This window comes from Dendronephthya gigantea, unplaced genomic scaffold, assembly GCF_004324835.1.
Source record: "Dendronephthya gigantea isolate DGI-Jeju-01 unplaced genomic scaffold, DenGig_1.0 000035F, whole genome shotgun sequence".
Classification (NCBI taxonomy): Eukaryota; Metazoa; Cnidaria; class Anthozoa; order Malacalcyonacea; family Nephtheidae; genus Dendronephthya; species Dendronephthya gigantea.
Window position 1 is genome coordinate 1471847 of NW_021163045.1, and position 23978 is coordinate 1495824.

The 23978-nt window shown below is 39.5% G+C and overlaps 2 protein-coding genes across 4 annotated transcripts in view; one reads left to right on the forward strand and one right to left on the reverse strand.

The window, feature by feature from the left end:
* The window catches only part of LOC114525810, a 60965-nt gene that overhangs the window by 2088 nt on the left and 34899 nt on the right, over nucleotides 1-23978 (reverse strand). For all 3 annotated transcript variants that reach the window (XM_028547244.1, XM_028547246.1, XM_028547245.1), the window contains 38 exons: nucleotides 23754-23934; nucleotides 23398-23601; nucleotides 22796-22882; nucleotides 21927-22167; nucleotides 19961-20094; nucleotides 18899-19138; nucleotides 18153-18389; nucleotides 17625-17855; nucleotides 17228-17521; nucleotides 16785-17083; nucleotides 16283-16421; nucleotides 16046-16183; nucleotides 15611-15906; nucleotides 14939-15074; nucleotides 14283-14672; nucleotides 14086-14202; nucleotides 13842-13996; nucleotides 13272-13491; nucleotides 12783-13051; nucleotides 12587-12707; nucleotides 11854-12228; nucleotides 11263-11550; nucleotides 10825-11043; nucleotides 10251-10496; nucleotides 10018-10122; nucleotides 9017-9691; nucleotides 8582-8700; nucleotides 8053-8108; nucleotides 7625-7755; nucleotides 7185-7466; nucleotides 6586-6882; nucleotides 6072-6437; nucleotides 5443-5742; nucleotides 1914-2207; nucleotides 1523-1828; nucleotides 720-1207; nucleotides 382-476; nucleotides 136-292 (listed from right to left, as the gene is read on the reverse strand). In XM_028547244.1, coding sequence (XP_028403045.1) covers nucleotides 136-292; nucleotides 382-476; nucleotides 720-1207; nucleotides 1523-1828; nucleotides 1914-2207; nucleotides 5443-5742; nucleotides 6072-6437; nucleotides 6586-6882; nucleotides 7185-7466; nucleotides 7625-7755; nucleotides 8053-8108; nucleotides 8582-8700; nucleotides 9017-9691; nucleotides 10018-10122; nucleotides 10251-10496; nucleotides 10825-11043; nucleotides 11263-11550; nucleotides 11854-12228; nucleotides 12587-12707; nucleotides 12783-13051; nucleotides 13272-13491; nucleotides 13842-13996; nucleotides 14086-14202; nucleotides 14283-14672; nucleotides 14939-15074; nucleotides 15611-15906; nucleotides 16046-16183; nucleotides 16283-16421; nucleotides 16785-17083; nucleotides 17228-17521; nucleotides 17625-17855; nucleotides 18153-18389; nucleotides 18899-19138; nucleotides 19961-20094; nucleotides 21927-22167; nucleotides 22796-22882; nucleotides 23398-23601; nucleotides 23754-23934 — 8928 coding nt within the window. The remainder of the gene's footprint in view (nucleotides 1-135; nucleotides 293-381; nucleotides 477-719; nucleotides 1208-1522; nucleotides 1829-1913; nucleotides 2208-5442; nucleotides 5743-6071; nucleotides 6438-6585; nucleotides 6883-7184; nucleotides 7467-7624; nucleotides 7756-8052; nucleotides 8109-8581; nucleotides 8701-9016; nucleotides 9692-10017; nucleotides 10123-10250; nucleotides 10497-10824; nucleotides 11044-11262; nucleotides 11551-11853; nucleotides 12229-12586; nucleotides 12708-12782; nucleotides 13052-13271; nucleotides 13492-13841; nucleotides 13997-14085; nucleotides 14203-14282; nucleotides 14673-14938; nucleotides 15075-15610; nucleotides 15907-16045; nucleotides 16184-16282; nucleotides 16422-16784; nucleotides 17084-17227; nucleotides 17522-17624; nucleotides 17856-18152; nucleotides 18390-18898; nucleotides 19139-19960; nucleotides 20095-21926; nucleotides 22168-22795; nucleotides 22883-23397; nucleotides 23602-23753; nucleotides 23935-23978) is intronic.
* Nucleotides 2732-4027, forward strand: LOC114525815 (E3 ubiquitin-protein ligase NRDP1-like). The gene has a single exon (XM_028547255.1). The coding sequence runs from the start codon at nucleotides 2949-2951 to the stop codon at nucleotides 4005-4007; it is 1059 nt and encodes a 352-aa protein (XP_028403056.1). The 5' UTR covers nucleotides 2732-2948; the 3' UTR covers nucleotides 4008-4027.

Below are 23978 nucleotides of genomic sequence, written 5' to 3' on the forward strand. Positions count from 1 at the left end.
GTGTGGTATGGTATGGTGTCGTGTGGAATGGTATGGTATGGTATGGTATAGTTGGTTAAACATAGTATGTCACATATATGGTATAAAAGTTCAGTTTGGGATGACAATGCATAACGAAAGTAGTAAAAAACATACTTTAGCGCCATAAATAATCTTCTCTGTGAAAGTTACTGATAAAGTCAACGACGAAGTGAGATTGCCCACCATGATGCCTGTGACAACCAAGCCTACCAAAGTCCACGTAATTGCAAATAATCGTCCGAGAGTGGTTTTTGGTGACCGGTCACCATAACTGTGGATAAACACATATGGTTTTAGAAATACGCTTCTTCACAGAAACATATATCCACACATAATTTATATATCAGACAAAATACGCACCCTACAGTGGTCATTGTAACATAAGCCCACCAGAAACCGTTCAAGACTCCGCGGAAAGCAGACGTTGTGAACTCCTCGCTGTTTCCAGATTTTTCCTGAAAAGGGAGCAAAATGCTTCAAAATATAACATGCCTTACTAGACGCAGCAAATTCTGCAAAATAACAAAGCAACCAACTCTATGTTATAAGGTAGAGGCAACTTATTTCAACAGAGAATCTACCTCAGCTAATTAATCCTCAGAAGAATTGGAACTACACGCAGTTCTAAAATAGGCAGTATCATTGCTTTTCTGCTCTCTTGCACAGACGTAAAATAGACAGTAAGAAATGCTACTCACAAACCACCACATAACGGCACCAGCCGCAAACGCTAGGCATACCATAACCGCTGCAAGAGGCCAGTTACCAAGTATATTCATCAACAATAGTTCACTCATATTAGTCTCCTCCTTTCTTACAATGAAGGCACTTCCAGGCGACTCAATTAGAGGAGTATATTTGTACAAACTATGGTACAAATTCATTCCAACGTAACCATACACTGGAAAAGTCAAATCCGTCAAGCCATCGATAGAATTTACCAGAGCTTCGTATCTCGTAACCTCAGCCGGATCCCCGTGGTAATTGCGACTGAAGCTGACGGTAGAATAATTGTGTGTCCTACATGTTTGACAACAAGATACCACAGCATCTTCAACGATGTATGGAAAGATTCCCCAGTCGTTTTTAAGTATTTTGTTGTCGAAATATTCTGCGTTTGTGATGTTGGTATAAGGTGCGAGATTTGTCCATTGTGTCCAAAGCGTTGGACCACATCTGCAGGTTTCTATCAACGAAAAAATAAGCACCGATGCTTATTACTTTTGAAATGGGATTTTTAGTGAACATACACTAAACCAGATCACGATAAAGAACGCAATAAATATAGCTCAAAAATGCAGAAATAACAGGAATTCGGCAAGCTGAAATTCCTACACCAAAAAGAGTTTTTCCCTTAACTTAATTCTCAGATTTACCCGAATGTTTGGGGACGAGTATTTTTTCTTATAATTTAGATAAACTGAAAATCATGGCACCAATACCCGCTCCGAGTTAGTCTTTCATTTTAAATGTGGTTTACTATTATCGTTTCGGAACTCACCGGCATAAATCGTATTGCTTCGTGGGGAACCGCCAGCAACTGTGAACGCAATCATGTATATCCGATACTCGGCAAAATATTCCAAGCCCTCGATGACATGCGAAGATACTGCGCCCGTGAGGACGATCTCTCTTTCTCTAGCGTCTGGTACTTTTTCTAGCCCAATAGCCACCAACTTTATGTATAACTTGTAGCCGAGTATGTAACCTTTCGTAAGCTCTGGTGGAACTTTAATCCATGCAACTGGGATTTTGTTTAAATTCTGAAAACTTTGGCCGGTGAAATTCAGCGGAGGAATTGTTGGTGCTAAAAAGGAATTAAGATAAGTTGAAATGCATTGCGCCAAAAAAAATTTTCACCATCAAAAATGATATACCAAAATCTAACTTACCAATTTGAAGGGACAAGACAACCTTGCTAGACCAGGGTCCTTCACCTTTGATGGTAAATGCTGTCATATTTACAGTGTAATTGGTGAATATATGCAAGTCGCTGACAGAAATGAAATGTTCATTAGGCCCGAGGATTTTATCCACCATAACATCGCCCGTCACGGTGGTGAAGACGAAATGATAACCCAGGATGATACCACGTTCATATGGAAATGGTACAGGTTTCCAGACTACCCCCATGGTGCTCGGTGATGTGGGCATACCAGCAATGTCTTGTGGAGGTAGGTCTGGCCCTGGGAAAGAAATACAGAGGTGTCTAACTAGAAATAACTTATATTATTATGAATTACACTAAACACTCTCTTGAGGTAAAGAAATTTCCACCTCCGGCCAAAAAACTTTATCAGTTTATTAGTTCAAGACGTTCAATGCTCGCAAAATTAACCAGGGCCAGTTGTTCAAAGCTAGGTTAGCGTTAACCCTGGGTTAAATTTCAATCCAGCGTTTTAGTTTATGTGCTTGTGAACCACTGTTGGTTTTGAAACTTTAGAAAATATGACTTCTATCGGTACAGAAAATATTCATAATAAAAGATATTCAACTTTGAAGACAAGCGATTGAAAAAATCAATGTGAAGATTTGCTTTAAGTTTAACCCAGGGTTAAACTAACCGGCTTTTGAGCAACCGGCCCCAGAATGCTAACATAAAATATGACGAGTTTGTCTCGAAATAGCTAGAGAATCACGTGATGGATAGAATACTTCACACATACTTCAAATAATATACTTCCTTTAGACCGAACAACCTGCGATTAAAATTCAATATTCTACGTCAGCATTCTGCCTGAGAATATCTGGATTTATCAAGAACGGCAAATTAAGGCTATATAGTCGATGTCCATAGTGACTCTCGATAGCAGAAACCAATGGTTAACAGGAAATGCTGTTTATAATAATATATGTATGTAAATTATCAGGTTGCTACGGATCACCTGAGAACTACGACAAATCAATAACAAGTGAGGAATACAAATATGGCGGTCGAACTTGAACAGGGATACGAAGACGAGTACTTCGAGATTCCTGTGAGCAACAACTTTCATTGTGTTATCTGTTTCAATGTCTTTAAAGATCCTGTGATGTGCAACTACAATGAACACATTTTTTGCCGAAGTTGTATAACGAAGCACCTCGCGAACTCTCAGACATGTCCATCGTGTAAGGATGACCTCAATGTTGAGACACTTCGTGAAGCTCCTCGAATCGTAAAGGAGTGTTTGTCTGAGTTAAAGATTCGTTGTGAATTCTTCAACCGTGGTTGTGGGTTCGTAGAGTTGGGAAAGCTTGAACGACATGTTATGGAGTGTGGTTTTGCTCCTGTCCTTTGTTCAAACGAAGGATGCGAAGCTGAAGTCAACAAACGTGATTTGATTCATCACGAAACAGCAGTATGCGAACATCGTAGAGTCAAGTGTCACAACTGTGAGGAGATACGTCAGGAGTTGAACGAAGTTAACGAAAGACTGGGCAGAATGGAAGCGAATATGAACAACAAGTTCACACAACTAAACAACACATTGAGGGCGCTTGGTGCTAAATTAAATCAACCAGAAACTTTGCAGTCTCTAGTTCGATCATTTGAACGCAATAATAGAAACGCTACACACGAACCACGAGATTCAACTAACTCCAAAGACACGCGGCTTCAGTTGCCAAACCAATCTCCACCATCTTTTCTAGAACGTAGGGAGCAGCGTAAACGAAGCCGACCTCATGTCACTACTTTACCAACTAGTCTGCCGTCATCAGGCCGAAAACGAGGCAGACTTCTACCCACGAGGAATATTACCTCACCGCCTCCCCAGCCGTTGGAGGGGTTCCCTATTACTCCCTTACCAAAATGTTACTCCCCAACACGAAATATATCTCCAATCCCGTGGGAGAGATCTCCATCACCGCCGTCGATCGTGTCTTACCCATCGCCACTGCCCTGGGAAAGGGATGAATTTTCATCGCCTCCGTCGCCCCAGAGATGCGTCCGTCGTCGCTGGACATTCTCATCTCAACCACTCTCAGACCAAGAAAACCAATGACTTTCATAAGCGACGGAAAAGGTGAACACTTCCCTATAATAGGCATCTTTCAAAGACGGAGAATGTTCTCTTATGTGTTATGTCCTACAAAATAACTTAAGATATACAACAATGCTTTGTCAATAACTACAATTCCCTTCATTGATTATGTAGTTCTTAAAGACACAAATATTACTAATAAAAATGGCTAGTGTTACTTTGTTGAAATCTTACATGATGATTGTCATAAGTACGTGTCACCTCTATCTTTAAATTTAACAGAAGAGAAATATCTCAAATACGTATCACACAATAGCACGATTCGTAGAGACTGTTGAAACCGAAAACAAAGCATTTAGACTTTCATGAGATTATTTTTTTCACACATAGACAACTATGAGACCACTAGCTCTGTCCAGTCCCAGACCTCAAGTGCTGCTCCGACAGGAACAAACAAATGAAACAATCAAACATGAAACATTCCATGTAAAAATATCAAACATGGCGGCTGCATACGTACAAGGAGGATATGAGGACGAAATATTCGAGCATTCTGTGAGCAAAAACTATCATTGTGTGATTTGTTTAAATGTTTTTAAAAATCCTGTAATGTGCCGCGACAACGAGCATCTTTTTTGTCATGGTTGTATAACTAAACATCTCCAGCACTCTGAGACATGTCCCTCTTGTATGGACGAGCTCACTGTTGAGACGCTTCGTGAAGCTCCTCGAATCGTAAAGGAGTGTTTGTCTGAATTAAAGATTCGTTGTGAATTCTTCAACCGTGGTTGTGGGTTCGTAGAGTTGGGAAAGCTTGAACGACATGTTATGGAGTGTGGTTTTGCTCCTGTTCTTTGTTCAAACGAAGGATGCGAAGCTGAAGTCAACAAACGTGATTTGATTCATCACGAAACAGCAGTTTGCGAACATCGTAGAGTCAAGTGTCACAACTGTGAGGAGATACGTCAGGAGTTGAACGAAGTCAACGAAAGACTGGGCAGCATGGAAGCAAAATTTATAGAACTAAGTGAAATAATGAAGCAGCTGAATGCGAATCTTGCAGCACAGAACAAGAAATTGGATGAACTGAGAACTGTTGAAGCAGTACAAAAGAAGAAAGTGTCCATTTATGACGACGATATCGGCCGAACATTGGTGGGAGTAAAGCATGGTAAAGAGAAAAAAAAATGGAAAAAAGCCGCTGCATTTAGTGAATCTGTCTTTGATGAAGATTAGTAATGATAACGGGATTGATACCAGAAACCAGCAGGAGAATATATAAAATTATGAAACAAAAACCTCAAGATCATCTCATCATTATTCATCGCAAAGAGGAGGCAATAAAAGTGTTTTTGTGTTGAATGGAAAAGAACACCAACACTAGTTTATATTAATACTTGTATTAACTTAACACAATTCAATAAAAAATCTTTATAACTGAATAATTATTACTTACTGTCTTGGTCAGTTTTACAAGACACCAGAACACTGCGGTTACTCTCTCCAATGCTGTTAAACACCGTCAGCTCAAAACTATACTCTGTATACTTTTCCAGATGCTTTAGATCCAGAGAGATCGATTCATAGGTTGAATTATGCACGTACTTCTGCTCTACCCCGCTGCGGCCGGTGTAGTAGATATTATAGCCAAGTATTATTCCATTTCTATCACCCTCTGGTATCATATCCCATTCCAAGAGAATGCTTGTTGAACTACTGTTTCTTGCAGTAACATTGGGTGGTGCCATGCTTGGAACTAGAAAAATATAAATGCCGTTCTTTTATGATATTATTGACTCCCTAGTCAGTCAAAGGATATGTGTACAGAGGTTTTCACCTCCGACTCCCGACTTAAGGGGGTTTGCTTCTATGCTCTCATCTGCTAAGCAGATCTGCTACAGCGGACTAGAGTATTGTGACAGGGTATTTCTTTATATGAGCAAAAATCTCTCAGACCTTATGCTGTCCTTAAAATCATATGCACGGAGAATTCAATCTCTCAAGGATGAAATGAATTTAGGATTAACTATGAATGGGATTATGCTCTATTGTTCAAATCCTACACTACAATAACTGTAGACTTACGATCTTCTGAGGTCAGCGTGGTGTATGGTGGTGACAAGACCCCATCTAGAATTGTTATCGCTTGAATCTGAACAGTGTAGTTCGTATATTCATTCAAGTTATAAATATCAGCAAATAGAGGATATCCTTGGTGGTACTGACTCACGCTGCGCCTTCGTCGTTTAAACGTCACTTTACCCGCTTCTGGTTCTTTGGGTAGTGTGAAGTTCTTGCGATGGAGAGAACCCTCGCGCGTCTTCCAGTAGAACACGCGATATCCACGCAATATGCCGTTGATGAGATCAGGGGGGACTGGTTTGAACTCAATACGCACACTCCGTGAACTGGAGTTGAAAACTTTGACATCATCAGGCGGTGAATCAGGCGCTAAATACAATTTGATTAATCGTCAAATGTAGAAGAAAACTTGCACAGCTTGTTTACAAACACAAGCACGTTTACGACTACAATTATCCATCGATGGCGAGATTAACACGCCCCTGGGTCGACCAAACCGCAAAAAATGTACACTTACCGTCCTCAGCCGTGGTCAAATTCATTGTAATACTCTTGACACCGACGTCAATGGAAAGAGCTCGGATATAGAGAGTATATGTTCGAAACTTTTTCAAATCATCAATAAGTACTTCATGTGTGGAGGAATCCGTCGTGATATTTTTAACACTAATGGACGTACTGGTTTCAATAACGTATACAATATAACCTCGAAGTTCTTTATAGGTGTTCTCGATGGGCACTGGGTTCCAGTTTAAGTTGAGTGTTGTTGAGCTGGCGTTATGCCCTGTTAGATTGCTCGGTGGATACTTGGGAACTAAAACATAAAGGAAACTAGAATAAGGAGTTGAATATTGATGCTGTGATGATGGCGATTGATGAAGATCGTCATGCTTGGGTATGGTGATGGATAAGATATCACAGTGGTGGGGATAATGATAGTAATAAGATATCGCAGTGCTGGGGATAATGATGGTAATAAGATATCACAGTGCTGGGGATAATGATGAATGATTGATGAACAAGATATCACAGTGGTGGGGATGATAATGGTGATAAGATATCACAATAATAGGAAGGACAATGGATGTTTGACGAAGCCCACAAGTACCCACATACCGTCTTCCATTGTTTTAATAACGACTTCGCTCCATTTTCCAATACCAGCCAACGTATAAACTGCAAACCTTATGATATAATAACTGTACCCAGTCATGTTGTTAAGTTCGTAGGGTGAGCCCATCGCATTCTCTGTCACATTCGTCGTCTCGTTTGTTTTATTATTGGTAGCTGTTATTAAAAATCCTTGGTATAAATGACTAAATTCTTCTGGGTTCCATTCTAGGATTATTTTAGATGCTTCTGGACTAGTCACATTTGGAAAGGTAGCCTGAAAAGGCACTAGAAAAAAAACAAGGAAATATTAAATAAATAACCCTATTGATACAGCATTAGGATTAACTAATCCTAATGAACACAACAAGCTAGATTAACTAATCCAGTCGAACCTATTTTAATCTATCTGTTTCAATTGCAATTTATCAGAAATGAAACAATACCTTGGTAGGTTGTAATATTCGAGATCTTCATATCCGGGATGACATTCTTGTCCTCCAAAATCTCAACCATTTCATAATCGGAACCATTTAGAGTAAGTTTCAACTTGCACATCATGCTAACAGGCTCCTTCCTAAGATTGAAAAAACAAATATGGGACAAATATAAGACTTGTAACGACTGAAAAAGTGGAAATTTTGAGTCTGACATATACGCGCAAGTCTAAAAATTGGAATGGCAAACTTTTCACCCTTTGGCTTCACTGAATTCCTTCACTTTAAGGAACCATCTCACAGATGACTCCATATTTTGAAACCGGTAACTGAGTTGATTCATGCAAGTAAGCTTCAAAAACTAAGTTTTCAAACTCGTAAGTTTGCTAGTTAACTAGCTACATTGTACGATTACACATATTTATGTAAAACATTACCTGCATTCATCGATAACGAATGATGTGTTTTGGAATCCAGGAAAAACCGATGCAAACTAAAATAACAGGATGGAATTGTGCTGTTAACTATTGTGCTCAGCAATCATTGAACTGGAGGTAGAAACCTAAACCGACCTTCGCTTATACTAAAAAGCCTATTTTATAGCTTTAAATATACCGAGTACTTTCATAGAATTTTTCAGGCTGAATTCATCTTCAGAAGTTAATGTTCTTACGACGCTGACGACAACATAATATCATCGTCTTAGATCATCCCTGCCGAGTGAAAACTATACTTCACCACAACTCCCTGGAAACGTGCAGTCATCGACTATTTGACTTCAGTTAAGCACAAAAGATGCGTCATCTTAGTTTTCAATTCTCCCTCTAACTCTAACTCTAACTCTAACTCTAACTCTAACTCTAACTCTAATCTCTCGTTTTAACTCTGAGATCTGCGGTAATGGAAAGTACCCTGAGACGAAGGTCGGTTCTTATTTTCGATGGCTTCTAGTCACATCTTCCAAACCTTTGTGTGTATTTCATTCTCCAAAGATTTCCACATCTTGGGTTCTTTATTCACAGGTTCGGAACCCCAGACAAAGTTAGTAAGATTCACGTCCAGTGAAGCAATCAACACACGTGGATCTGCAGGATAAAGTTTATTATGAATTTACAACGCCACAGATTGTACCGACTACAGAACCGGCGAAAGATTCGATCAACATCAGGGTGAATTGCAAAGTAAATTATCTGTTCTCATGAATATTCGATACCCAAACATACAAGTCCTCGGAAGACGATTAATTACGACACAGTTTGAATCCGTGCAAAGTAGGAAGATTCTTCACCCTACGTAGAATCATGTGATATTTTCGACTTGAAATACATGCGAGAAAACAAGAGACTTTCATTCTCCAGTCAAATCATACGAAGCAGGCATTATTTATTCGTTTATACCAACCTTTATAATAGTAACGATATATTGTCTCGATTTCAGTGTCTTCCAATGCTCGGTACCAAACCGCCACGTCATCGAATACCGCGCTGGAGTCCTTTCCACCATTTCCAAGTATCAACTTTCCCACCGGGTTTTTCACACGTGCAGCAGAGGAACATACCTTAGTCACATCGGTAGTCAATTTTACCCCGTTCAAATAAATATGCCAAGACTTAGTTTGAAGACCAAAGACAAAAGCTACAAATGTCCAAAGATTTGGCTCAATGTGGAAGGTGTGGATACATTGGGAAATAACTCCTCTTTTTTCAAACAAGATTTCCCCCGGGCTACCACCTGAGTACATAAATAATCCTGAATGACCCAATATATCGTACGATGTCTGAAGGAACATTCGATCTGCGCTGCTCGATTTTTCTGTCTCTATACTCTTGAACCAAAATGAAAGAGCCAATTTTCCACAAACGTCAGATCTCCTAAAGCACTTGTCGTTGCTAATCAGTTCCACTTTTCCATCGTTCTTAATCTCGATACCAGGTCCGTTAACTCCGATATTGGAGGAAAGATTGGCTTGAACTAATGCCCAGGCATACTCGCTACCACTTTCTTTTAAGATGTTATGTTTTGAATCTAACGACCAATGATATGCTGTATCTGCGTAAATTGTGTTGGGTGATGCTCCTAAACAAAACAAAATCAATATATCTTCTTTAGTATTGTAATTGATTGCAATACCACACAATCTCCTGGTGGTAGCTTGTTGACAGGGGAAAATACACAAGGAAACTCCTTGTGTTTCAAGCAAAGATTCCGCAGGAGTGTTAGCAATACCACACGAAATATACACCTTTATAAAAAGCTTGGGTTGTGACGTAGTCGCGGAGGAAGCCTGATTGGTCAACTGAATACACTGGCAAATCAGACTGGCAAATCAGAAAAAGCCTTCGTCTGAAAACTACGTTTTACATAAAGATTTATAAGATTATGTATTTTATATATATTCAAACCTATTGAACACCAAGAAGGTGGACGACCAGTAGAGTCGCAGATACATTTTCCTGTAATTTGGTCACAAACGTCTTTCGATTTACACCCAGGAACGCATACCTCGTCTACAAGAAAACGTCGAGTATATAAATACAAAATCTTTCGCTGAAAATGTGCCAAGTGGTCTCTGTTTAAGATTACATAATCTAATGTTCAATATGAACGTGGAAAAACAATTAGATATGAACCCTACCGTGGGGTTGAAGGACCTCAAAATCATCTGCAGTAAATTGGCCTACCCCGGCCATGGAGTCTAAATGGTCCACCCTAAACACACGACCAAGGACGTTCTTCACAATGGGTTCTCCTACCCAGGTTATTGAAAGCTCGTCATTGGCAAACGTCATTCCTTCATCGGTGAGAACAACACCTCCATTACTAGAAGTCTGGTTAAATATTGAAGACGAGGACTCTTTGAGGGAAAACAAGAAGCTTCGATCTAAAAAAGATGAAATCGTTATTGTATGAGACATTTACATTTTCTCCCAACGTTGATTTCGACATATGTAGTTAGCTTAATTTTCTCAGGTAGTTCAGACACAAACCACGACAGTATATTGTAGAATACTACCTACACTGAACCACCACGTTTGAGATATCTTTCTCAGGTAGTTCAGACACAAACCACGACAGCTTATTGTAGAATACTACCTACACTGAACCAACACGTTTGGGTATCTTTTTTAGGTAGTTCAGACACAAATTGTATCCACATGATATTCACTCCCCATTTTTGTATAACAATATATGTAACCCTCCACTCTTACTTGAGTTGGAATGATCCATGCATCCTCCGATAAGAACACGTTCCTTGCGAATAAGAAGCAATTTCGGCACGTCTCCGTTCAAAGTGCAGTTAAAATTTGCAACTCCCTCGTTAGTAAGATAAACACACGGTCTCCAAAACTCAGAAAAGATACCACGAGAGCCAAGCCACTCTGACAAAAGTCGTTTTGGTGTTGTCATTGTTCCTAGTATTGATGAGCCTACGAATCAAACAAAAAGAATTACTACCAGGAAAAAAACGTGAAAAGAGTAAATCATTTTCCCGTGATAAACATTTGTATTATAGCACTTTGTCATGTACACTTTTATCGCAATTAGGAAATAGTGAAAGAGAGAGGGAGAGAGCTGCATCTTCTCTCGACCTTGTTCCTACAAGATTGTATTTTAGTTATAAATGATTTAGTTGCTTTCACACTAACCACTTAGTGGTTGATTTGGTGTTATGCTTGTGTGGTTTGCGGATACCAAAATCCTCTCAGTTTCTCCTAATGATACAACGAGACTCGAAGTATTCTCGTGGACCTCAACGACACTGCCAGCACTATAAGCGCTAGTTTTATCATTGTACGTGACGACAGAAGCACCAGGCAGAGTGCTCTTAATCTGTACTGGAGTAAAACGCATCACCGTGCCATCGTAATCTCCGCATGAGATCGAACTAGTACCGAGTTTCAATACATTCAACTTGGAGTAATTCACACCTGAAACTGCAAAAAGATGAGCGACGCATGAACATTAGAACACTCTATGTCACAGCTGAATATAAGGACGTATATACCACATGCATTATGTCTTAGATAACAAGGTTGTTGAACAGGGCAAACGTATATTTCAAACGTAAATGTGATGACTTAAGGAGTCAAAGAAGAGTCGGTAAATGCAGTAAGGTCCTGAGGGGGCCGATTGTATCAAGCCCGTTTAGTTTAAACGGTGGATAAGTTCAAAATAGAAAGCAATGACATGAATTTCATGAACGGATGCACGGAAGTGTTCGACTATATATTCACTACCTTTTAGTAATATCGTTGTCCAGTGCCAGCGCACTTCAGAACATCCTTCCCTTCCTAAAGCTAATATATCGCCAACCTTAAGACCATTCCATCCCTCTGCTGCCTGGATACACAACAGACTTCTGACATGCTGAATCGATCCTGTTGGAGTGATTCTGAAAGCATCTTCACTTGGACTACACGACGTACTGAGCACGACTTTTGTACCCTCAATGACATCATCTGTAACAGGTCGCAGACATTTCTCCTGTATTTTCAATATACCGTCAGACTGCCACTCGATGCTTTGGGATAACGCGGTACATGTGGTGATAGTAACATGGCTGCCGTCCCTAGCGACAGATAAACACGAACATTCGCGTTTGGGGGAAATCACTGAAGAAAAAAATAATAATGAATACATTTGAGTATACGACCGTTGACGCAATCGTTAACATATAAAGAAATAATATCTTTTAGGGGTTGTTTACATGAGTTCGATTTCCAGAGATTCAACGAAGAGTGAGATGATTTTGAGGTATTGAAAAAAGTCTTTATGAAACAAAACAAGCAGATGTTATTGTCAAGATGACTACACCACTGCCAGGATTATGATGTATGCTCATTTCAATACTTCAAAGTCATTTCCTGCTTCGTCGAATCTCAGCTAAGCGGAATCATCTTCGATTTCCAACCCTACTAGTTAAATTTGATCGTCAAGATAGTTGTTTAGATGGGGGTGTTTTTCGATTACCTGAGATTGTCGGTTTAGCAACAGATGGATAAGTGTAACATTGACTGTCAACAGTAAATACGACATTATCCAAAGCAATATCGCTCGTATAACCGTCACCTACAACAGCTTCGAACATTATCTGGAAAGAGACAGAAAACTGAACTGTTTAAAATCTTTAGCACAAATAAGTTGTGTACAAGATAAATGGCGGTACCTCGTGGAAATCTTGCAATTTGTTCTTCTCCAACTTCACAACTCCCTGCTTCCATTCCTTTCCTTGGTCACCAACTATTCTCCATAATAGCGTCCGGTTTTGATTGTCCATCCCGGGACCAAATACGTTTAGTCTTCCCATGTTTTCTCCGTGCATATGGTATGAGAAATGCAGGCAGTTATACAGACCAAAGATCGTTGTGGTGAGGAAACCACTGAAGCCTTTCGCAGCAGGATAGGAAGATTCCATATACGCAAATTTTTCTCTTGCTGAAAAGAAAACGATTTCAAGATAAACATACGAATAAACGAACCTCAGGTTTTCATGTTTATAATCCCTAGGAACAGTCGCTTTCAAACGAGTCGGGTATAAGATGATTACTTAAATACCCCCCACCTTCTAGAGCGCCCCCGTCCACCCTGGAAGAATATGGAGCATGTAATAATTCATCATTTGAAAATACAATTCCTTTCATTTAGTCCAACTTACTCATATTATACACAGCAACCTCACACAAGGTCAACGGGTCAACATCAAGATTCATTATGTTGACAATGTCCACAAAAGACTCGTGCTCACAGTAGAAGGATTTGCCAGTTTCAAATTCTGTGTTAAATCCATCCAACTCGGCACATGACGCTGTCGAAGCTGAAACTTTGTATTTAGCAAGCTTTTGATGATCATATCCACGCTTGAAAAATACTACAACCTAAAGAGTTAAAAATGAAATATTCTTGGCGAAGATTCATACTCCCGTGCGCTTTATTTGTAGAATTACGAGGATTTAAAGCAACATTTGGGGTAGGTTTGGGACAAGAGAGGATATAGATATCGCAATAAGGATGCATAAAAAAGAAATCAATTAACTGATTGCGTAGAAGATATAATTCTCAGGGACCGCGAAACCTGTTCAAGAGGGGGAGGTAGCGGCCAGAGTTAAATACCAATTTTACACCAGGCGCAGAGAATTATCCGATAATTTTTGTTCCAGGAATAGGTATACTGGTAGCAGGGGTAGCAGGTGTTAAAAAAATCGGCACATGGTAATCTTATACATACCAATTTTACTTTTTTAGGTTCATCAAAACGAATGGACAATGTTTCGGCTGGTTGCACTAGTGCACAAGTCTCCAGGAAACCATCGACTAGGAACGAGGAGTTACCCTCAGAGCTCCCCGACAATGCTGTGCGACTTCCCCAAGCGAGATTAAAGTCTGTTTGAATTGAAGCAAGCATAGGAGTCAAGTTTATTTTCCCCCTTCCAACCCATACTGCCACCCCAATAGATAGAATACACACTGACCTTTTTTTTGAACCCCTTCATCAGGTCCTGTATGGTTACTTGGTGTTGATGAATCGGTCATTGTCCAGTTCATATTCTTCCACATGCTTTGAGAGGTATCGTCAAAACCACATGAAACTGAACGGAATGATAACTGTGATTAAACAAGTTCAACTTAAACTCAAACAAATTAAACAAGTGGAAAATAATGTGTATACCTCCATAGATCATCGATTTATATTCCAAGGGAGGAGTAAATCTCTTTAAAACAAACAAATTTGCCATACGAAATTTATGTGACACTGTTAAATTACTCTTCTTTCCAATCATAAACTTGTCCGAAATTCGTAAGTATTTTGCTTCAGTAAACCGGCTCGGCTCCTTCGCGGCCATTTTGAAATCTGCATTCTCGTACACCTTGATACCAGCCTTCTCGCTCCAAGTAAAGGCAAGGTGGGTCCACTCGTGAGTTTGCCATTCCCAAAACACTTCCCATACCGCTCTGTCGGCTTGAACGGCGAAACGATACTGCATTAACGTATGCTGCTCCAGAAATATGCCTCTAGGATCTTTAGTCGTGTAGATCGACGTTGAAAGTATGTTAGTCCCTAGTAAAGATCGATTAGAAATTTCCCTTGGGTTCAACAACTATTTAGGAGATTACCAATAGAAATAGAATTGGCTAAACGTGTTAAAATGTACACAAGAATATGCATACATAATAATAAAAACTCATAATTGGTTTTATAACAAGGCGTTTGGCAGTTAAAAATTAATTACACGATACAAAGATGAAAGAACTACTACAAAAATAAAAATATAGTAACTCATAAATTTTTTGGCAACGATCAATGTTTTTATAACGCTCATCTACCTCGCAATGCTCTGTACAATTCAATACGGGTAAGTCCGGTTGGAATACTTTCAGGATATAATCTAACGAATCGAGCGATAAATGGCTTCAAAAACACATTCTTGATTTTTCGTGTATCATTATATCCTACAAAAACCTGAAAAACGATACAAAGTCATGAGTAACACTTAACTGTCGTAGAATATGGTGAAATAGAGCGGGGTACTTGGGAGTACGATACAGCACAGTAGTGTACTAAAGAGTACAATAGAGTACAGCAGGGTAGAGAACAATACAGTACAGCAGAGTACTAGAGAGTACAGCAGGGTAGAGAACAATACAGTACAGTAGAGTACTAGAGATTACAGCAAGGTAGGAAACAATGCAGTACAATAGAGTACTAGAGAGTACAGCAAGGTAGGGAACAATACAGTACAGCAGAGTACTAGAGAGTACAGCAGGGTAGGGAACAATACAGTGCAATAGAGTACTAGAGGGAGTATAATAAATTACAACAGGGTGAAGTGCAGTATGGTTGAATACATTTACGACACAGAAAATATCAATATAGAACAGTACAGGAGAATGAAATGCAGTAGAACACACTAACATCATAATACAGGAAAGCGCAGTAGGAAGGAAGTTTTTGGAGTTAACCATGCATGTGCATTATTTTTAAAAAGTGAGACTTACTCTTGGTTGGCCATTTTCCGTATAAACAACAAAAGCATCAGAGGACTTCCCATGATGCAATTTGTAGGACTTGCAGTAACTGTATTCGCGGTTAGTTATAGAACCCAGGGTCGCAATATGTGTTAGTGTTTCATCTTGATTCAATTTAACTTGAAGCCATTGGGGAGTTCCAGACTCACTTGACCTCCAACCTTGATGATCTGTCATAAAACGCGCCTTGTTTGGTCGAAAGTCTTTGTAGACACTTGAAACTGTGATACTTGTATCTGGTATGACTCCAGACTGCATACCAAGATCTATGTGAACAGAAAAAAATCCTCATCGATTGTCATCAGGTGATAGACCTTTATGAGGTCAAGCGCAGAGAGTGTGATGTTAGACGAAATTAGATTATAGTACAATGGTTTACTTATACTTCATAGCACCATCTCGTACCTCTGAATGTCTCCTGCTTTGAGAAACACTTTGTATTTAAGAAACAGCAGCCGAGATTTGTGCAATTAACTTCCGAGATGCCAGGTGAGACACCAGGACAGGCTACTGCACCGTTTGAGGTGCTTGGACACACTTGAACTACAAAAAATAAGAAATAAATTAGCATATTCGGATAGGTCCTTACTAAGACAGTCTAGTTTGCCATCCACTTGTCGTTTTCTTGTCTATACCATTTACCTGTTTCATAAAGTTCAATTCTTATGCATCCATAGTTTCCTTCCTTCTCGACAAATGAGATTTTTACAAACTTTGTGTCAACTGCATATTGTAGTGTCGTTTTCTTCACTGTTTCTTCATCAGTATTTCCTGTCAATATCTTTTTGCCATAGAAGAAAGAATTAAATAGGATAGGGTTTACCGACTTCACCCCCTAACTCTATAGGAAGGGACCATCTTCAGCATCTATATAACTACTTTTACTATATATAACGAACCAAACACTGGGTTTGTAAATTTCGATTTGTTATACTTCTATATCTCATCAAATCTTCTGTTGGTAAAGGATTTAAGTTAACCACAACTTTTTCACCTGACTTTTACAGTGAAAACATGCCTTGATGCTTGGGCTGACGGGGCAATTCAAAAACAAACCAACATAGTTTAGCCCGACTAAACCATTAATTTTAGAAGATATCTTCAACATGCATCGCAACGAGGAATAGTTTATGTATTGCTCTACCTTCTCCGTAAAATTTTCTTTATAGCTCGTCCAGTAACTTCCATCCATACTGAAAAACAATTTGAACGTTTTTACTCGATTTCCAACACACCCTTGGGTGGCGATTTCTTTTATCCTTGCCACGCCATTTAGTTTTATCTGTATCCATGGCGACGGGTCCGTTCTTAAGGGGAGCCACCGTCCAGTGCTGTGGAGGCGAGCGTATTTTCGTGCAAACGTGGGAGTTTCAGAAAACGAAGCTGTTATTTGGTCATCTTTTATCACGCTGGGGAACTCTATTCCCACTGCCTCGGACGGAACTAAATTAAAGAAAAAAACAAACTTAAAAGATATGGAACAAATATTTCATTTCTAAAAAGGAATTGCCTTATTAGTGCAATCATTATTGCTTCTTCTGGACCCAATGCAGAACTAGTTTTAAACTCATGCAAAGTGCTTCTCACCATGGGCATAGAATACTTCAATCTGATCAACGGTGAACACGTCAGTCGATGTGAAAAACGAAGCATCTGTAATCCCAGGAGGAAGATTGTAGGTTTGACCCAAAGTGCTTGAGCTTTCTGGCGATGCTATCTTAAGGTCGAAATTATTTCCAAATGTTGGCCCCAAACCACTGTCGATGTACAGAGCGAAGGCGCTTTGACCAGACTTGATCTCAAGTTTCACTGGAGCAATATGGGAAGGATTGTAAATACTGAACAGAAATGACGAGTGACTTGCCAGGTGCCTTGAAGATCCTTACAAAATAATTGAAATAAAAAGCGCTCATCAATAATTTCCTTTGTAGCTATGATAAAATATGCGGTTGTAAAAAAACAAGACAAAAGTATAGGTAGTCACCTCCCCAGTTTTCGTTCGAAAATCCACCGAAAACATTCTCTCCGACTCTAACCAAGGTCAGTGTAGCTCCAACGTAGTCACATCTTTCATGGAAATCATCGGTGTCCATACCTGGCCCGGCATGGTGATAGCAGAGTAACCAATCACTGATATCGAAAGCAGCTGTGTCCAACCATTTCAATAACGTCGGATAATGTAAGTCTGACTCGGGCAATATTTTCGATTGTAGACCTGGAAAGCAAAGAGATGAAACGCAGATGATAGACCTTTCTCACAATGAAGTGAAACGTGGATACCCTTATGTTACACGAAGTTTGATTGGCTCCGCAAAACTAACTAGCCAATCAAACTTCGTGCAACATTAGGTTTTCCGCATTTGGGGAGCGTCTATTCTCTCGACACGTAGGGAAGCACATTATTAAGCTTTGACAAATGGCTACTGCATGGACCAAACAACAAAATCTTTCATCGGCATTTTCGCTAACCTCAAAACACGCATGATTCTGATATCTATATGATATAACTTGCCTTCACGCCTCAACCACAGTCCAATTGTAAATCCAGTTTTTCGACAGATTTCAGGGTCAGTCAAACAGTCATCAATGATGTTTAACTCCGCATATTGCCCATTATTTCCGACATTCATTACACCACCAGCCTCAATCGGAGGTCCACCAGATGGTGCACGTAGATTATACTCATTCAGAACATCTTTATATGCATTTTCTCCTCCGTCAATCTCATTGAATGGCCAAAAATGCCTCTCTAACACAGAAAATCGCTATTACTATAGATTTATACCTTCTCTAACTATTTTGTGTTAAAAATCATGCGAATCGACTGTTTATATATCCATACTCATTTTATTTACACTGGATAGCTCTATCAGTTCTAAACTGTTCTTCTTAGAGGTCCAGTAAGGATCATCTTTATTGATCCAGTGTTTCTACAGGAGAAAACCTAAACTAAACTAATTTATTTATACTGGATAGCTCTATTAGTTCTAAACTGTTCTTCCAAGAGGTCCAGTAAGGATCATCTCTTATTGATCCAGTGTTACTACAGGAGAAAACCTAAAGTAAACTAACTTTATTTATACTGGATAGCTCTATGAGTTCTAAACTGTTCTTCCAAGAGGTCCAGTAAGGATCATCTCTTATTGATCCAGTGTTACTATAGGAGGAAACCTAAAGTAAACTAACTTTATTTATGCTGGATATAGCTTCAGCTAAACCCAGAATTTTTCAGAAGTTTACTGCATGTTGTCTACACACCTGGTTTAACACATGTTGTTGCATCATATTCCACATGTTTCTCTATGTAATACTTGATTTCAGGCCAGGCAACAATATCTCCTGTTTCACTACCACATTTTTTAGCCATTTCTTTTATTTCATCCGCTGAATATTTTTTGATCCAGATATTAAATCTCGATAAATCTCCGATGAGCCGAGATCCCTGAACGACTTCCCCAGACATGGTCACCTCATGTCCGATGAACAGCATTCCATTATCTAGAAATAAATACGAATGAAAAAAGTCCAGGTTAAAAACTTTTCTTTCTTATCGCTATCGCTAGTAGAGTCATCGCATTTGATTAGTTCATGTTCGCTCTTGTTCGGTGATCAACGTCGCTCATGATTGATTAATCTGATACAGTCATCGCATTTGATTGGTTCATGTTCTCTCTTGTTCGGTGATCAACGTCGCTCATGATTGATTAATCTGATACAGTCATCGCATTTGATTGGTTCATGTTCGCTCTTGTTCGGTGATCAACGTCGCTCATGATTGATTAATCTGATACAGTCATCGCATTTGATTGGTTCATGTTCGCTCTTGTTCGGTGATCAACGTCGCTCATGATTGATTAATCTGATACAGTCATCGCATTTGATTAGTTCATGTTCGCTCTTGTTCGGTGATCAACGTCGCTCATGATTGATTAATCTGATACAGTCATCGCATTTGACTGGTTCATGTTTTTCAAAACAGGCAAGTTTAGATTAAGAAGGAAAACTTCAGGGACGACATGAAATTGGCGAATAGCTGTGATGCGCCGAAATATCAACATACCACATCATTTTCACCTCTCTTTGACCCTCTCGTGCTTAAGCCGAATGCGTCTGATATGCGTGCTAAGCCAAATGCGTGCTGAAGCCGAATGCGTCTGATATGCGTGCTAAGCCAAATGCGTGCTGAAGCCGAATGCGTTTGATATGCGTGCTAAGCCGAATGCGTCTGATATGCGTGCTAAGCCAAATGCGTGCTTAAGCTGAATGCGTCTCGGACACGTGCATGTTTATTTGTAATTGCACTCAAAACTAAGCTATTACCTTTATTGCTTACATGACCGTTATCGAAAAAATGAAAGAGGTATTCGCCGTCAGCAAAAACATCAATATGGTAACCATCTTCTCGAAGACAATAATGATGCCATTTGCCATCCAGTGAGGAAAACCATTCCCACCTTCAAGAGGAAGAAAAAAAATTGAGGATACAAGATATAATAATGCATTATCTACACTATTTAGCTAGGTTTTCACAAGCATTCATAAGGTCCGTTTACACCACCTAATTCTGTCGGATTTAATTCACTTCTCATGGATGTTTTATTGTCTGTTGTCTTATGATGTTTATGAGCATCAAATCAACTAAAGCCTATACAGTATTGCTTTATCAATAACAGACTACATTCCATACGTCAGAAGTGAACTGGATCCGAAAAAATTGGATCGTGTAAATACACCACAGTTTATACCGCAAACATATTGAACTGAACTGAGTTGAGTTGAACTGAACTGAACTAAACCCAGCTGAGGCCGGTTGTATCAGGCCCGTTTAAGTTAAACGGTGGTTAAGTTCAAAATAGAAAGCAAGTCTATCGTTTTATTCACGAAGCAAACTAAATGTTTTTAACCTTAATACAAAGATACTGTTTACAACTACATATTCAGTGCACAATATTCAAGTTGACTCATTCAAGAGAGATGTAAGAGTGTTTTTTAATTTTGACTTATCCACCGTTTAAGCTAAACGGGCTTGATACAACCGGCCCCTGAACTGTACTGAACTGAACCCAGCTGAACTGTACTGAACTGAACTGAATTGAACTAAACCCAGCTGAACTGTACTGAACTAAACCCAGCTGAACTGTACTGAACTAAACCCAGTTGAACTGAACTGAACTAAACCCAGTTGAACTGTACTGAACTAAACCCAGTTGAACTGAACTGAACTAAACCCAGCTGAACTGTACTGAACTAAACCCAGTTGAACTGAACTGAACTAAACCCAGTTGAACTGAACTGAACTAAACCCAGTTGAACTGTACTGAACTAAACCCCGTTGAACTGAACTGAACTAAACCCAGTTGAACTGAACTGAATTGAACTAAACCCAGTTGAACTGAACTAAACCCAGTTGAACTGAACTGAATTGAACTAAACCCAGCTGAACTGAACTGAACTAAACCCAGTTGAACTGTACTGAACTAAACCCAGCTGAACTGTACTGAACTAAACCCAGTAACCCAGTTGAACTGTACTGAACTAAACCCAGTTGAACTGAACTGAACTAAACCCAGTTGAACTGAACTGAATTGAACTAAACCCAGCTGAACTGAACTGAACTAAACCCAGTTGAACTGTACTGAACTAAACCCAGCTGTACTGTACTGAACTGAACCCAGTTGAACTGAACTGTACTGAACTAAACCCAGCTGAACTGAACTGAACTAAACCCAGTTGAACTGTACTGAACTAAACCCAGCTGTACTGTACTGAACTAAACCCAGCTGAACTGTACTGAACTAAACCCAGCTGAACTGTACTGAACTAAACCCAGCTGTACTGAACTGAACTAAACCCAGCTGAACTGTACTGAACTAAACCCAGCTGAACTGAACTGAACTAAACCCAGTTGAACTGTACTGAACTAAACCCAGCTGTACTGTACTGAACTGAACCCAGTTGAACTGAACTGTACTGAACTAAACCCAGCTGAACTGAACTGAACTAAACCCAGTTGAACTGTACTGAACTAAACCCAGCTGTACTGTACTGAACTAAACCCAGCTGAACTGTACTGAACTAAACCCAGCTGAACTGTACTGAACTAAACCCAGCTGTACTGAACTGAACTAAACCCAGTTGAACCGTACTGAACTGAACTGCACTGAACTGAACTAAACCCAGTTGAATTGAACTAAACCCAGCTGTACTGAACTGAACCCAGCTGAACTGTACTGAACTGCACACTTTCCCTACAATTCTAGACGTTTAAAGGCAATATAATGCGTACGCAGCTAGGACAGGTGGGAATCTTCCAACGAGTGAACCATCATTTTTGACAGAGAATAGCATTCTGTACTGAGTACCGAAGCGGATTGTGAACACGGTAACATAAGCTTCGCTAAATGGTGTTGTACGTAGCCAGAAACAGATGGTGAAGGAATTCATTGGTGGTAAAGATATTGATCTCATCTTTTCACTTTGATTTCCCTTGAAACGCAAGTCGTATCGCCAATCTCGCTTTGCATAGCCTAAAATAATCAAAATGAAAGATAAAGAAATGCCAAAAAACGGAGGAAACATTTCATTTTCTCTAATCGTTAAAAAATTCTACCAAGCAGCTCGCATCACTAAAGAAATTGTTAGTTTAGACGCACAATCAGGGGCCGGTTGCAAGAAGCCCGTTTTGCTTAAACGGTGAAAAACTTATATGTTTATGAACGACTATATGAAGGTAGGTTTCACAGGAATTCATATGGTCTGTGACCGTCCACACACGATCCAATTTTGTCGACCTCGTGGATGTTTTATAATTTGTTTACTTTCAATGTATATGGGCAGCGAATCAACTAAAGTCAATGTAGTGCTATTTCAATAATAACAGATAACATTGGGTGAACATTTCATACGTCAGAAGTAATGAATTGATCGTGAATTTGATCGTGAAAAATTCTGGAAATGTTGGGAACCTGGGTTCAGGTCTATCAAATCTGAAAGACTTGGTGGTCAATGAGGATCAATCAACAAAACACATGCTCTCATATACAAATACAGAATATTTCTCCTCAGTTCAGCCCAAGCATGCTTCGATGAACTGCTGAAGCTCTCGGGTTTTACTTCGCACATGAAAACCAGGCTGGACTAAAAAATTACCCGTACCACGACAGCAGATTACTCTACTCTTGTAAGATGACACATCGTTGGTATTGCCATCAGGCGGGGAAACAACAGCACATGGATCAGTGCCTGGAGAAAGAAGATTTAGCATTAAAAGCAAGCATCACTGTATTTATTTTAAAGACTGTTATAGAGATTGTATTACTAAAAAAATCTCTTTCAAAAAGGGCAAACAAAAAACATAATAATTTAAATTTTAGCAAGTTTCTGGGGACTTCAAAGGCTGATGTATGTACCTCTTACTTTGACCTTATTTTCATGAAAGTTAGAAGTCTGAGTTACACACCAGGGGGGTGTTATATCGGTTCATAGTCACACACTAGGGGGGTTGTTATATCGATCGGTCCATAGGAATGATCGACATGAAGCTTTAGATGAGATTACGCACTTGTTGGCGGATAAATATCGAATACAAAAACAGTTTCAAATACAAAGGATACGCAATCTCGAGTTGTAGAAGAACCCCAACCACCTTAAATTATATTTTAACAAACCGTTCTTTTTATACAATTCTTGTGCTAAACGATGGGAATGAAACTCAGTGATGAAAACTCTATCCCTCGAAATAGACAAACGACACCAACCTAGGTTAATCCACTTCCCAAACGAGTCCAAAATCGGAGTTTTTTTATCGGTTTTGAACATCCCACCGAACGGGCGATTTCCACTGTTACACAAGGCTGAGGATGTGCACAAATCAGCGTCCTTACGCTGGCAGAATTCCTTTGCTGTTTTCCAAGTAATGTCCACGTCAGTCCAGTACACAACGGGCTTTCGGCTCTTCAACGCTAACGAAATAAATATTTAGTTAGTTTTGTTATTTCATTCAGTACGTAGTGTAAGTAATGTTTGATATTCAACTTAGTTCAACTAGTAGTTCATCCTACTCAAAGATTCAAACCATTTTCCTTATAATATAACTAAAAAATATGAAACTTACTGTGAGATGGTCGTATGTTCCACCACCAGTATTCAAGCTTTCCTGTACCAACTCCCGACCATTGAGCGCCTTTACTATCAGACGTATGTTGTTTACCAAACAGGTTTCCATAAACGTGACACCCAGAGGAGAGGTCATGCCAAAATGGACCATACGTGCTTCCGCAGAAAAATGTTAAGTCCTGATAGAAATGAAAAGTTCGTTGGAGAATTAACGGTCGCGTAT